We start from the raw sequence: 14,624 nt of genomic DNA, 5'->3' as shown, positions 1-14,624 counted from the left end.
ACTTTTAAAGCAGCAAAATGGATTTTTAGCAGTATTCTTGGGGGCAGGTATCAAAGCAACATCTGCAAATACATCTGGAGTTCAGATTCTAAAACATTGCCTTCAAAAATTGAGTAACTTGATAAAAATATACTGTGTCTTAGAGACTATAGAAAATAAAGGCATAATCAAATAATTCTCACGGAAGGAAACTGTGAATCAAAGAATCATAACTTTATGCTTTCTCCTTTGAAAACTGTGTATTTTTTAAAAAAACATTTGTTTTCAAATTCAGATCTTGAAAAATGACTTTGAGCTGGTTGGTCCTAAATTATGACTCTCACTTATCACTGGCTAGAAAATACTGGGGTAGTTAGTATTTTGTCGCTTTGTTCACTTACCTATGAGTTGTAACTACATTTTTAAAATAGTTCTTATCCTATTAAGGGAATGTCATTGTAACATATATACGGTACCCCTAGATGATACTAATCCTATATATGTGTAGTTTTTCTTTTGTAAGCAGCTTGCTTTACCTATTACAGAAATAGAATTTATATTTCGTAGCATGATAAAGAATGAATACATCTTTGGTTTTTGTTCCTCTGGGGTTTTATTGGTCTGGAAATCCAGATAATTCTCTACTGACAAAGCTTTACTGTGTAGGACTCTTTGTCCTCTTGTTTAACCTGAAAGGTGCCTCCTAAAGGGACACCATGAATGAGGACTATGAGTTGCTATGGTAACATTAGCCAAGGCAAGTAGTCACCTGGTTTAAATATTAGCGGCAGTTTCTCTGTGGGACTGAAATGTCTTTCCCTCAGGTCCTCTGTCATAGTGGACCCACGGTGGACCACATTCCATGTTCAGTTCCTAGGAATCTTCTAGCTTGAGGCTTGGAATGGTGAATTTCTGGGTTAAAAGGTGCTCTTTTTTTTTTTTTTTTTTTCCATGAGTCTCTTGTGTAGAAAGAAGACTTCACATGCTTTTCTAGAATCTCATCACAAAACCTGCAATTAAAAGATAGAAATATAATTTAAATAACTGTAACCTAGTCCTCATGATTTTTGTGTTTGTTTTTGTTTAAGGATTCCATTCTAGCGGAGAAGTATTGTTCTTATTAAAGCTATCACAGTTTAAATGGAACAGTAGAAATTCCAGTATTTAAAAAAAAAAAAAAAATTCTTGTTGCAGATTATGGTCTTTTTGGTGTTTCAGTTGAACCCAGGAGCACTGTACTACTGAGCTACATCCAAGCCCTCTTCATATAAGTGCTGAGACTGGCCTCAAATTTGTGATTTTCCTGCCTTAGCCTCTTAAGTTGCTGGAATTACAGGTGTATGCCACCACATCCAGCAAAAAATAATCTTCATCACTTATTAAAAGTTATGGCTGAAAACCAAGTATCTCATCTGTGGTAATTCTCCACTTAGTGATGGGGATGCGGTGGAGGTTCTGGGTAAGAACTCTGCTCCTACCAAAGTCAAGGCATATGATAGTAATTTACAAAAATTATAAATGATATTATCTATCATTTCTTCTGGAATGATTACTGACTATATTTTTTTTAAAAAAAACTACAGATTTAAATTTAAGAATACCAAATATCTACTGTTTTTTTTTTTTTTAAGTGGAAACATTTGTAGAATAGGATCATAAAGTTGGCTTATTTCTCAAAATGGCATTTATTGATACTTAGCTGTTTTGTAGAATGTTAAATGTCAATTTAGAAGAGATGAGTAATACTTGGTTTTCAGCCATAACTTTTAATTTGATTGAACTTTAGTAAATTGTTTGAATATTTATATGTTCTCCCAGGAGTCTGTTTTTCCTTTTGTAGCAGTTTTCCCTTTTCTAATTATTTCAGTGATTTTTTTTTTTTTTTTTTTTTTTTTTTTTGCAATCTTTAGTGTTCTGGTTGGATCTAGAACATCCCCTATGGGCTCATGTGTTAGCTCAAGACTTGTTTCCCAATGCTACAATGTTCATAGCTGGGGCTTTGGGGCAGTAAATAGATCATGAGGGTTCTGACTTTATGGATTAATCCATTGATGGATTCACAATTTAATGGACTATTGAGATGTGATGGAAATTTCAGAGGCTGGGCCTAGTTGAAGGGAGTGAGGTGTGCCTTAGGGTTCTGCCCTTGGGGACTATATCTTGTCCCATATTCCACTCTTTGTTTTCTGGCCATCATAAGGTGAGAGCTGTGTTTTACCTTGTCCTTATGCCATGATGGTAGCTGACCATGCACTGAAATTTTGAAACTATGAGCCAAATAAATCTTTCATCCTTTAGGTTGTTTGTCTCAGGCATTTTGTCACAGTAACAACAAGCTAACACATTGTTTGCTGCTATATTTCTCCATAAGGCAAGGTCAATTTTTATATTGACCTAATGGCCGGCCAAGTTTTGTCCTTTTCCTAGTAGGTACTCAATAAATAGTTGCATGATTGAATGACAATGTCAGAAATCTTATGCCTTAACATTTTTTTTTTGTATTTATTATTATTAGTCAATTGATGGAAACAAACACATTTTGTTTTCTTGTTGCAGATTCTGGTCTTTTTGGTGTTCCACTGGCCACATTGTTAGAACAAGATCAGAGAAAAGTGCCTGGAACTCGAATACCCTTGATCTTTCAAAAAGTAAGTAGGCCTGTTTTTTTTTTTTTTTTTTTTTTTTTGTACTCATACTATTATACTATATACTATAGTTTCAATTGATAGTCTCTTTTACTTTGTGGTACTTGGATTTTCTATTCAGGAAGCAAATTTGTTTCGAGGGCTCATAATTTTTATTTCATGGTGATGCTTTCTGTGTTATTACTGTAACTGTGATCACCGGGCATCATTTTCCTGTCTTGTATTAGCTGGCTTTGTATAATTGAGATTTCAATTCTATAATACATAGGAGTGAGAACTGCTTATAAATTTCTAGGGAATTGAATCTTCATGAATATTTCATGCCTGTATGTATTTCCCAAGCTTTCCTATTTACAGTGAGGATGTCCAATTTAATTTACCAGTGCCTATGTCCAAAGTAGGCAAAGAAACCATAAAGTAGAATTAGAAAATGATTACTAAACTATCAAATCACTTGGGTAGTCAACACTCAATTATTCATAAGGGGATTATCTATAGCAATAAAAAATTTCAGCCCAACCTCTGAGCCATCATTGCTCCTGAAGCACAGATTACATTTGATAAAAGCTAGGAAGCCACGCTGAAGAAGCCAGATCAGATCAGTTGTGGACAACCCACGTTACGGATACTTTGCAACAGTCCAGGCATATTAGTTTCTGAAATCTCTAGGGACAGGAGAAATGGTTTCACAGTTGACTAGGCCAACAGACTCATCCAAACCTAAGGCTTAATCTTGGCACTTAGTCTATGCCAAATTGGTCATTTCCCTGTCTGACTAGCATTGTGGCCTTTATTGCTCTTGTTTGCCATTACACCAAACCCGTGTATCTCTGTCTCTCCTGATGAACTTTGTTGTGCGGTTTATCCTACTCATCAGCTTCTGACAGCCACTGCCTACAGAACCTGTATCTGTATGAATAGTGGTCAATGCTTCCTGTGATTAATAGAAAGAGGGTAACAAATACCGGTTACTGACAAATTCTTTTAGTCTCAAGAAAAGATGTGAGTTGTTATAGACAAATGGCTTCTCAGAACGGGAATCTCAGCAGCATGCTTCCTAAGTGTGTTAGCCAAGGCTCTGCAGAGAAACAGAACCAATGGGATATATGCAGAAAGATATGAAGTGAAGTACTTTGGAGAACTTTGTCAGCTAGGTATGGGTGCTAGCAAGCCTCAGATGTGGAGCAAATGGTCTGGACCCTGGGGTGAGAGTTCATGCTTCAGTCTTGAGACAGAACTTCTTTTTTGGAATATCCCAGGTTTTGCCTTTAGGCCTTCGATTGATTGGGTAAGGCCCTCCAACTTCTGGAGGGTTATTTGCTTTACTCAAACTATGATTTAAATGTTAATAGCATCTGAAAAAATCCTATCCCTGCAACATCTTGATGAGTGTTTGACTGAATAACTGGATACTGTAGCCAAGTGGACACACAAAGACATCATCATACCAGGGAAGTTCTGTGAGCCTAGGTTTTCATAAGGTTCGATGATGCTTCCTCACCAGGCTGAGCATGGTATCCGGTCCCTTGAGAAAAATCTCCCTTTGTCATTTCTCTTGACAGTATTTTGTTGTCGTTGTTGTTAAAGTTTATTTAGTTACTTTTCATTATTTTCTCTTCAACATTCTCTAGACTCTGGCAGCCTGCTAGAATGAAGTATTGGTGGTATAGCTCCAAGCTTTTCATTCATATGAAGAGTTTGCTTGTAGGTAACACTCATCTGCTTGTGTCCCCTCTGAATTGTAAGCAGCAAATCACAGTGGTCTGTCATGAGAAGTGCCTTTGGATTCATCAGCTGGACAACTCAATTGGGTCTTCCCTCTGTTTTGTAAAAAGAAAGAAATAGAAACCACTGATCTACAAAGAGATTCATTACCAATCTTCAGAGGATTATACTTTTAATGTTTGAGGAAATATACCCCCCCCCCCCAAAAAAAAAGGCCACTAGCAGAGCTTATCTACTACCATTGAGTTGTTATCTGGTATTTATTTATTTTTTCCTCAGAGGCACTTTGTTTAAACCATATTCTCATAAAGAGTTGAAAAATAAAATGTTGTTAATTTTAATTTAATGGAAAAAGTCCACTTTATAATTTAGTTAGCAGATCCAGTGTTCTGACAAACTAATAGGCCGTACTAGGCATACTTTGTGTCAAAAAAGCCTGAGTTCATTTTTCAGTTATCATAAATCTATACTATATATTTTGAGAAATGCTGTGAATTACTGATAAATTATAGAACATGAGATAAATTATTAAAACTAGCATATTCACTATATAGATCAATATTATAATTTTCTATCTATTTTAAGTCTTGAAAATTAAAAGGAAGGCAAAATAGTATATTTTAATAATGTAATATGTGATGGTAAAAAATGTGATTTTCAAAGTGAGAAATATGAAAATATGAAATTCAGATTGTATACACACATATATAATTCTGTCAGATGCCAGAATTCAGTTTTTGAGAATAATAAAAAAGTCTAGACTATTGAAAATTCAGATGTTGCTCTCATTTAGTTATTTAGAAGTCATGATCCATTTTTTTTTGAATTTAATGAAAGTGAGAAAGCATAGAAACTATGCTTTTAGTAGAAACTAAAAACTAATTTGCTTATAATCTAACATGATTTTGTTTTATTGTTAATTTTACAAGGTGAAATAAAATGAAAATTATTCATTGAATATTTATAAATCTGGTTTTAAATACTTTATTCTTTTTTTTTTTAGTTTCTATCCATTGAACAATGTGGTTTTGAAAAGTTTTCTGGTTTAATTTTTAAAAAATCACATACTACTTCAACTGGTCAAAGATACTTCATCTAGTAATAAATCCTTAGGAGAATTTTGTGACTATTCTTTGGTTAATTCTTAACCCAGCTCCCTAAAAATCAGAGCATCCTTTAGCCACCACCTAGTCCAAGGATAGAAGAGGTGATGTCATTAAAGAAAAATTGCCATTGCTTCCAGTGTTCACATACCCTAATAGAACTGATTTCAGGTCAAAGGAGCTCTTTTATGACAGCTAGTTTGGTTCTTAAGAGGCACTTTTTATATACAAGATAAAAACAGGTCTATGTGGCTTATGGCACCTTGGTTAATGACTAAAGGAGTCTTCCCTGAAAAACATTCTTTTGTACTCTGGAAGATTTTATGCCTTAGGATATGCTGAGGATGTTATACTGAGATTACACATGAGGCAGACTAGTTCTGTCTGATGAAGTAAGAGAAGGCTAATGGGGAAAGTGGGTAGGTTGTAGGAGGGGAAACCTATAGGATGCTAATAAATGCATTATATTTAAATTGAGGATGTGGAATCGATTTCCTTAAAAATAACAGAATACCTCCATCAACAATTTGTGTGCTACCCAGGAAATGTGGGTTCTAGTTTTCCAGTTGGAAGATCACCCTACCAAGAAACTGACCACTCTTGTCTTCTTTGTAGCTTTCAATAAATAGTTTGTCACCATAACTTCCCCCATTTGCCTTATAGTTTTAAAAATAAAGGCTGGGAGCAGAGGCGTTTACCTGCAATCCCAATTACTTAGAATCTGAGACAACAAATTGCTAGTTTGAGGCCAGCCTGGGCAAGTCAGTGAGACCCTGTGTCAGAAAGGACTAGGGATATATAACTCAGTGGTAGAGAGCACTTGCCTAGCATGTGGGAGGACCTGGCTTCCATCCTTAGAAAGAAAACAAAAAAGACTTTATTTTGGGGTTCCAGAAGAGAAAGCTATGTGTAGTCATTGGCCATTGGTTTGATTTAAAAGTCCTATTTAAGAACATTCAAGTTTATCATCAAAGACTTAAAAATAAATATTAGCAAACGAATTTTTTTTCTTCATATTGTAAGTAGTTCTTTGTTGGAACAAACTAAAAATGTGATGTCATTGTGCAGATACTAGAATTTCATAGAATTTATTTTATTTCAGAATATGTTGCTGGAAAAACAGAAGAAATGGATGTTCTTGGTTGCTTTTAAACAAAGAACATCTTCGTTCTCTGTTTGTTTGGAGTACCACAGCTGTTGTGCGAAATTATACACTTCTGTTGCAAAGTAAAACCAGAGCCAACTTTTTCTAAATTATAACTAGTTCTTGGACTTATTGTTTTGAATTGTGGTGGTGCATTAGCATTCAAAACCTCATAAAATCCAGTGTACATGTCATTGCAATCAGCTTTCACTTATTTATATATGAAACAGATGTTAAAATGTACCTGTTACAGATATCAAAATCAGCATGTTTTTCTGTTTATACATAGCTGATTTCTCAAATTGAAGAGGGAGGTTTGGAAACTGAAGGCCTCTTACGAATACCTGGAGCTGCCATTAGAGTCAAGGTAATGTAACCTTTTGGCTCTGTTAATGTACAATTTTATTGTTTAATTATACTTTTGCATTTTAAAGCCAACTTGTCCTCCCCACCCCTTATTGTTAACTAAGTGGATAAAATAAAACAATAAAACATCTTAACACTTCACTTTATATTTAGGTTTTCTACAATCCCTTCTCTTTAAGTTTTTATTTTTCAAAATTGCCATATTAATAACACTAGTCTAAAGAGAACATGATGACTCAAAATATTAATAGGGGGTTGTGGTGATAGGTTTATCAGGATGAGTAATAGCAACTGAGTTTTTATTTTTATTTTTACAGGAACATAAGACTCTGGCACAATATGGCCCTTGACAATAGTCCCCATACTTTGTTAGTGTTGGCGAGCTGGCAGAATGAGTGTCCCAACCACACTCCCTATCATCACAGTTCCTTTTCTTTCTGTGGCCAGCTGATGCAAGTCTGGCTGGTAAAAGAGGCGAGGGGATTCCCAGACTTCCTAGTTTGGATCCCCCTTTGTCCTTACCTTTTCTTGTCTCCTTGGGGTCCTGTGCACCCTCCTGTTTTCAACTCTGTGCTCCAACTCCTGTTCTGGGGGATAAAACTTCCAGTGATTGCACAATAGATAATGGAATGACCCTGCAGGCAGGATGTACTACATATGTCTCCCAGAAGACATGCTTTTAAAGGAAGTTCTTTGTAACTATAACTACATCTAGAAAATTCACCTGGCAGAAATGTTCAGTTAGCAGTCATTTACTATCTCTTTTACCCTATCTTTCAAATTCAGCTTTGATTCTGAACTGAGATAGCGCAGAGAAACTGCTCGCATGCTAGATATTGTCTGACTGAATTTGAAATTCTAAGAATAAATATGATCAAGGGAAGAGATCTTCTCTGTTCATTTCCTTAAGTCCTATTATCCTATTTGACAACTTCAGAGCTGACCAGGATGAGATGACGCTCAGTGGGTGCATGCTGCCGTTGCTTGTCACTGCTGGGCTTTGGTACTACTAGGATTGGAATTACTATTCATGTATTCCACAGTTTGCATCACCTAGTGATAAGTTTCCTTATTCCAAGACACTAGATTCAGCCAACTTGGCTCTTCCTACACAGTGATCTCATTTTAATAGGATTCCAGTAATGTGACATACCCTGCTGACAAATTTCAGCTTGTGTCCCCTGGGTTTGATGTCTGGTACATAGAGGTCCCTGGAAAGGCTTTGCCTTGTTTGTAAGTTTTATAACTTGCCGATGTCTTTCTGCATTTATGAACATCTACGGCGAGTTCACCAGTCAATCATGGGCATTGTATGTGATTCAGGGATCAGCTCTTGAGAAATGGGTTCTCTTACAATGGAATGGAAACAGGTAATGTGGCTTCATATTACTTATGTCAGCACAAGTAGTGCTTCTCAGTTGACAGTTCAAAGCCTTTGGGCCCTCATGAGCACAGCATGATGGCAACCCCACAGGATCCAAGACAGGTTGACTTTAGTACAGAAATAGTGAATATATGTGGATTTTACTTTGTGATGGGAAGGCTGGCAGAAAGACAACTAGATGTAATTTCTACAACGGCCAATTAAGAAGATTCAGCTGGGTTAACCCAGCCTCTTGTCATCCACCAAATTATGCAGCAGCTGGTCCATTACAAATAATTTAACGATAAGAAGCAAAATTTTTGCTTTTCTCTTTTCTTCCCTGCCCTACTGGTTCTCCCTCTTTTCTTTTTCCTCTCTCCTTTTTCTGTTTTCTCTTTTCCTTCTCTCCCTCTGCTCTCACATCTCCATTTCTAAGTTTACTTGCATACTTTTCACTAATTATAAAAATAACGAAGGTAGAGGATGGGGTTTTGTTGGGAAGAGATAATGTGATAAAAGTCACCTTACAAGGAAAATAAAAACCATCTTGTGGGAGACTGGTTTCACCTAATAGAAGGAAGTAGCAAACTTTGACAGGATTTCTGACACGATAGAATTTATACCATGGTGTTTATTAAAAAAAAAAAAAAAGGCATGTTGAAAGTAGTGATCATTAAACTAAATTGACTTATTAGTTGTAGTTTTGGCCAGCAAGTTTTGCAGAGTCTGTGAGGTAAATGAGTAGGTATTTCCAATTCTAAGTGGACTCGGAATGCTCCCTTGAGTTAGTTGAAAGCAGAATGGCTGCATTTGAAGACGGGTATATTGATGTATTTTCATGCCTTGTTTGCTATAGGATTTGGTTTTCCATTTCCCAGAGGTGACTAATCAGAGGTGATCTTCTGCTTTAGGGTGCAAAGATTGATTATGCATTTTGTTACACAAATACACTTATAAATAACTAATTGTCTCTTTTAAGTGATTTGTTTTAATATCTTGAAGAATTGTTGTATCTAGGTGAAGCCCCTAAATAGAAGGACTATTTTAACTTTTAAGTAATTTTTATGTTCTTTCATTACTAAAGTTTGAGTAATTTTTTTTTTTTTAAATCTTGGCCTTAGGTACAATTTTTTCTTAGTAAAGTAAAACTGGGGTGGAGGTGGGGATAGTATTTTTCTGAGTAAAGGAAGTATTGACTTTTGATACTTCAATATGTCTTCTCAGAGTGGAATTCTTGTAAAGCAGAAAACATATCACACTCTCAGCAGGGGAAAAATGCACTTACTGATAGCCATCCCCCCGCCCCCCTTGTGTCTTTCAGAATCTTTGCCAAGAACTAGAAGCAAAGTTTTATGAAGGGACATTTAATTGGGAAAGTGTCAAACAGCATGACGCAGCCAGCCTGCTGAAGCTCTTCATCCGGGAGCTGCCCCAACCCCTGCTCAGCGTAGAGTATCTCAGAGCCTTTCAGGCTGTGCAGAGTAAGTGCCATCCCTCTTTGATGCTAGAGCTATCTATGTTGTTTTAAATGCATTTGGCAGGGTGAGGCAGCTAACCAGGTGTACCCAAGTAGACACATTTTGACTCATGGATGATGGTAGGTGCTCTAATACCTCAGGCTGTTTCCCTTTTCTTTTACAAATATACATGTCTGCATAAATAGGCTACAGGATGTTCTCTTTGGGTACAGGTTAATTGCTTGGCATTTAAACAATACAATTGAAAGTTAAAACCCGGAAACTTAAGTACTTCTCTAATAGGAGTTGCAGAAGATCTCTGATGCGTTTTTTTTTTTTTTTTCTTGCCAAGTGTTAAAAGCAACACTTACAGGAGAAGCTGTGGATTAACAGTTGTCATAAAAGCACAAGGAGATGTAGTAGAGTCTGTGAGCATTTTCCCTGAAAAATTAAATTTGGAAATTGTTGTGAGGAAGCATGGGACAGAGCACTTTGCTGCTTCATTGGTGGAGGACACAGACTTGTTGTATGTTGCAATTTTGTGGTCTTGGTCAAGCTCCAAGTTAATGTCTGTTATAGTTCTTGATTCCCTTTTCAGGGAACACAGCGATCTTATAAGGGTTATGTACCGGCACAATTATCCCTTTTACTCTGAGAGTCCATTAGAAAAGAAAGAACGCTGTCAACATGTTTAAGCAACCATATCTTTAGCTTCCAGACTGGGACACTTTTGAGTGAAAGAGGGGCACTGTTAATAATTATGGTGAGCTACTATGTCAATCAGAACGGTTCCAGGTTATTCTTAAAGCATACAATATTGAGATGAATTCATGAGTCATTTTGTACCATAACATTTCTTCAAAATTTATAAGGGAAACATGAAATATGTTTAGAAGTATTTTTTTTAACAGATTTCATCTTTAAACAGAAGAAACCATCTTCTGCTTAAAATATTTTTTAATGGTTAAATTGTGTTATTTTGTATACATCTCCTGATAGATTAAAGGGCCACATTTATTGCTGACAAATGCTGGCATGATTCTAAATATACATAAATATTACTTAAATGGGTTGAGGACTACTGAAGATCATAGATTCAATGTTTATAATGTAGCTCTTAGACTCTTTTAGTTGCTGTTTGGTTTCCTAATTCATTGCACAAACACATATTAAACACCAACTGTGTTCCAAGACCCTGTTTTACTTATTCCTGCTGAAATTAGTGGACTCGTCCCATGTATTTGTTTACTCACCATTAAAAGAAACACAAGATGCACCCTGATACCATGTCATGGAAGGTACAATCTTCTTTGTCTTTTCATTGGGGAATAATTATCTCACAGAAGTTAAAATTATTTCCAAAGCACTGTTGTGTGTCTGCAAACATAAGGCCGCTCGTCATATGATCACAGTTGGAAGTGAGCATTCTGAGGGAGAGGAAGCTCTTGGCAGCTGCTCCACTGATCTCCCACAAACTCTCTCAACCAGGCTTGCTGCTCAGTTGTCGTTGCATCTTACATTTTACTGTAATGTTTATGCCAAATAACTTTTTTGCTTGAAAATATAAAGAAAAATATTCAATAAAGAAAAGAGTTCAGATCTATCTAATCTATCTGCAGATCTTCCAACCAAGAAGCAACAACTGCAGGCTCTGAACCTCCTTGTCATCCTCCTGCCGGATGCAAACAGAGACACACTGAAGGTCAGCTGGGATAATTTACATTAAATATCCCTTAGGACATAGCATAGTGATTTTTCATTATTTACAGTACAACAATGTGATGTTTACCTTGGAAAGATTAGTAGAAGTTTAAAAGGAAAAGACTTCTAAGGACTGATGGGGAGGGAAAGTGTTTAATTCTTTATTAACTTATTATGTTGGTTGTTCATATTACTAGGTTTTGCATTTTAGGTTTTTCTATAACATTTCTTCTACCAAAACAGATGATTAAGGTTCATTTGATTAATGGAAACAATGGATATCTTTTTGTTTCCTATTTTTCTACATTTTCCAAATTCTGTTTAATGAGTTTGTATTAATAAGGTTAATAATATTTAAAATGAAAATCCTAAGACTCACTAATATAAATACAACCCACTATTGCCTAAGGATGTTGATCTTTTGTAGTTCCAAAGGGTAGAGTTTTTGAAATAAGTTGTTAATGGTGACTTAAAGTATTTGTTAGCCTAAAGATCAACCAGCTCAAATTCTAGTTATTTCTCTAAGGACTTTTTTTCTGATTTATATAATTTTGAAATGATTTGTTCTAATATTCGTATGTTTTAATGCCACTTATTATAAGTGTTATTAGAGGCTCTTATAATCAGTATGAATTGTTCCACACTGATTTATTTTCCTCAAGGGCCAAAGTTTATGGAGTAGTTATAAAGGCTCAATTATAAACTTTTATAAAAGAAAAAGGGATTTCAATATATAATTTTGAGAGAATATTTACTTTAATTTTTGCCATTACCATGAAAATTGTTTTATGTAGGTAGAGCAGGACCCTTGCCTTTTTATTCCCTGCATTTTTTTTTCTATTTAAAGTTAAATATCATGTTGAGAAATTTCATGTAAAGAAAAATCAGCATTTGGTCAGTCTTGAGAATTTTTTTTCTTCATCTTATAAAAACTCTTTGTAAGTTCATGGGCAGTAGTAGTTCTCTAATGCACTTGGAATGAACGTAACTATTCAACTTTTTTGGATAAAGCACTTCCATGAGGATGACTAGGGGCAATGCACTACCTCTCCAACAGGAGAATGTCTAAAGAGTTTTCTCCCTTTTCTATGTCAGAAACAAATCTTCTATTCTACTGATTTTCAAATGCATGACTTGGAACGCAATATTAGGGTAGGTTTGGTTTTTGTGGCAGAGACTGATTCTAGGACTAGTTACACTCAGATATTGCCATGGCAGGGCTACTGTGTAAGAATGTGTAGATTGTTGCTGAAATGGTTCCAGGACAGAGTGGGGCTGATTTTTCTGCCTGTCCTCTAATTACCAGCCATGCTCTTGATATAGTTTCCACTATGTAGGAAGATTGGGGAACATCTTTTTCTTACTCACATAAAAATGCCTGTTGGCATGACAGCCCTGTGAACAAGGAGTGGAAGGTGAAAAGTGAAATACACATAATTCCTTAAAATATAGATATATTCAAATAAATTCTCCGAGTTTTAGAAGAAAACGCTGATTCCAGTATGTTTGCTATTGGCTGGTCTAGAAATCTTTGGACTTTGCCTTCCAAGTCTGAGGCATATTCTTTTAACAATTGTGTTTAAAACTGTATGTTTAAAATTTAGGGTTAATTTCTATTTTGCATGTAAGTTTACTAGAAGATAATTTTATAATGGAGAAGGATTTTTTGATCAAAATTTGGGAGATGCAAATAAGTAATTTTACATATTGACTTAAGCTTTAGTGACTCAAATAGCCAACATTGATGGCTTCAAGCAATAATTCTAATGGAAGCTTATAATGGTATATCATAAACCATAAATTAATAAACTTTAAATTTACTTCTACGAAAGGAAAAGGAAACACATTGCAATGTAATTTTAGGAAACTTAATGCAGAGTTCCTGTGATGTATCCAGTGCTTGCATTATTCCTCAGCTATCAGGAGAAAGAGGATCATGTGTGTGCTTTGTGTAGAGTATTTCCACAGCAAATCTAAGGAGACACCAGGCATACCTATAAAGTGACAGGTGTCTTTGGGCAAGCTGCTTAATCAAAATTATTTGTTTTGAATTATTGTGCATTTGGACTCTTGATCATACTTACCTTTGATTTAGAGAATTAGAAGAATGATTTTAAAATATCAAGAGGAGATCCATGTTAATATAATTACCCATATGTATTCTTTTTATAGTTTTATTATATATTTTGTCTCAGTCCTTGCAAGCTACAAGACTGAAATATCCATTTTACAACTGAAAAAATTTAAAGTACAGATATATAAAAGGATTTGCCCTAAGACCACACATAACTAAGGAATAACTGTGCTGGGATTCAAATGCGTATTTTCAGGGAAAGGAACTGTAATGACTCATCACAAAGGAAATACTTTTTTTTAAAAAAAGAACAGTTCTTACAGTGTTTTTTTTTAAAGTTATCAATCTTATTTTTTATTAGTTGTTCATGATAATACAATGATCTTGACATATCATACATTTGATTCAAATGTATGATAATTTCTCATTTTTCCAAGTGTACAGGTTGCAGTATCACATTGGTTATATGGCCACCAGTTCTTAGTTTGTGGAAAAAAAAAATACTGCAGTTCTTTCAGCAAGGCAAGGCTAACATCTTATTAAATTTGTATCTTCTTTCCTCCTTTCTCCCAGTCCCTTCCTCCTGCTAGATAGCATCCTGATATTAATATTTCGAATATTTTTGCATGTGCACACCATGATTAAAATAATTACCTATTTTTTTTTTTTTTGTAATTTATGCTCATAAAGAGACACACTGGTCCCTAAACAATTGTTCTAGTCTCCGTGGAACAAAATTAATCATTTTTCCAAACTTCAAATTTTTCTCTTGAGAACTTGTTTCTATTGGAACACTAGGCTTGGATCACAGATATTAGATATACAAAATCTTGCTAGATATTAAGGATCTATCTTTGTTTCAACTTTCCAAGGTCTATAGAGCAGCTAAACTTAATGCAAGATCAACCTGTTAGTACTTAAGGCTTTTTGTTTGTTTGTTTTCCCTGAAATCTTGTGAAAGACAGTTTGTATTTTGTTTTGTCTTACCATTATAATATATTTGGTATAGGATTCTTTTTTAGGTAGAAATTTTGGGCTAACTGTGCAAACATGACTGTTTTAGTCAT

General features: G+C 35.2%; 1 protein-coding gene and 1 long non-coding RNA gene across 4 annotated transcripts in view; one reads left to right on the top strand and one right to left on the bottom strand.

Annotated features, from left to right (window-relative positions):
* Positions 1–14,624, top strand: part of Arhgap18 (Rho GTPase activating protein 18) — a 173,241-nt gene that overhangs the window by 137,361 nt on the left and 21,256 nt on the right. For all 3 annotated transcript variants that reach the window (XM_058581090.1, XM_046449230.2, XM_058581096.1), the window contains exons 7-10: positions 2,536–2,627; positions 6,886–6,963; positions 9,647–9,806; positions 11,402–11,484. In XM_058581090.1, the coding sequence (XP_058437073.1) occupies positions 2,536–2,627; positions 6,886–6,963; positions 9,647–9,806; positions 11,402–11,484 (413 nt within the window). The remainder of the gene's footprint in view (positions 1–2,535; positions 2,628–6,885; positions 6,964–9,646; positions 9,807–11,401; positions 11,485–14,624) is intronic.
* Positions 286–11,478, bottom strand: LOC131424386 (uncharacterized). Its single transcript, XR_009227290.1, has 3 exons — positions 11,036–11,478; positions 4,073–4,444; positions 286–989 (listed from the first exon to the last, which is right to left on the bottom strand). It is a non-coding gene; the product is annotated as an uncharacterized LOC131424386 (long non-coding RNA).

Source organism: Marmota monax, unplaced genomic scaffold, assembly GCF_021218885.2.
Source record: "Marmota monax isolate L192 unplaced genomic scaffold, Marmota_monax_Labrador192_F-V1.1 WCK01_AAM20220418_F8-fsc00030, whole genome shotgun sequence".
NCBI classification, from domain to species: Eukaryota; Metazoa; Chordata; class Mammalia; order Rodentia; family Sciuridae; genus Marmota; species Marmota monax.
This window is presented reverse-complemented; position numbering and strand designations above follow the sequence as displayed.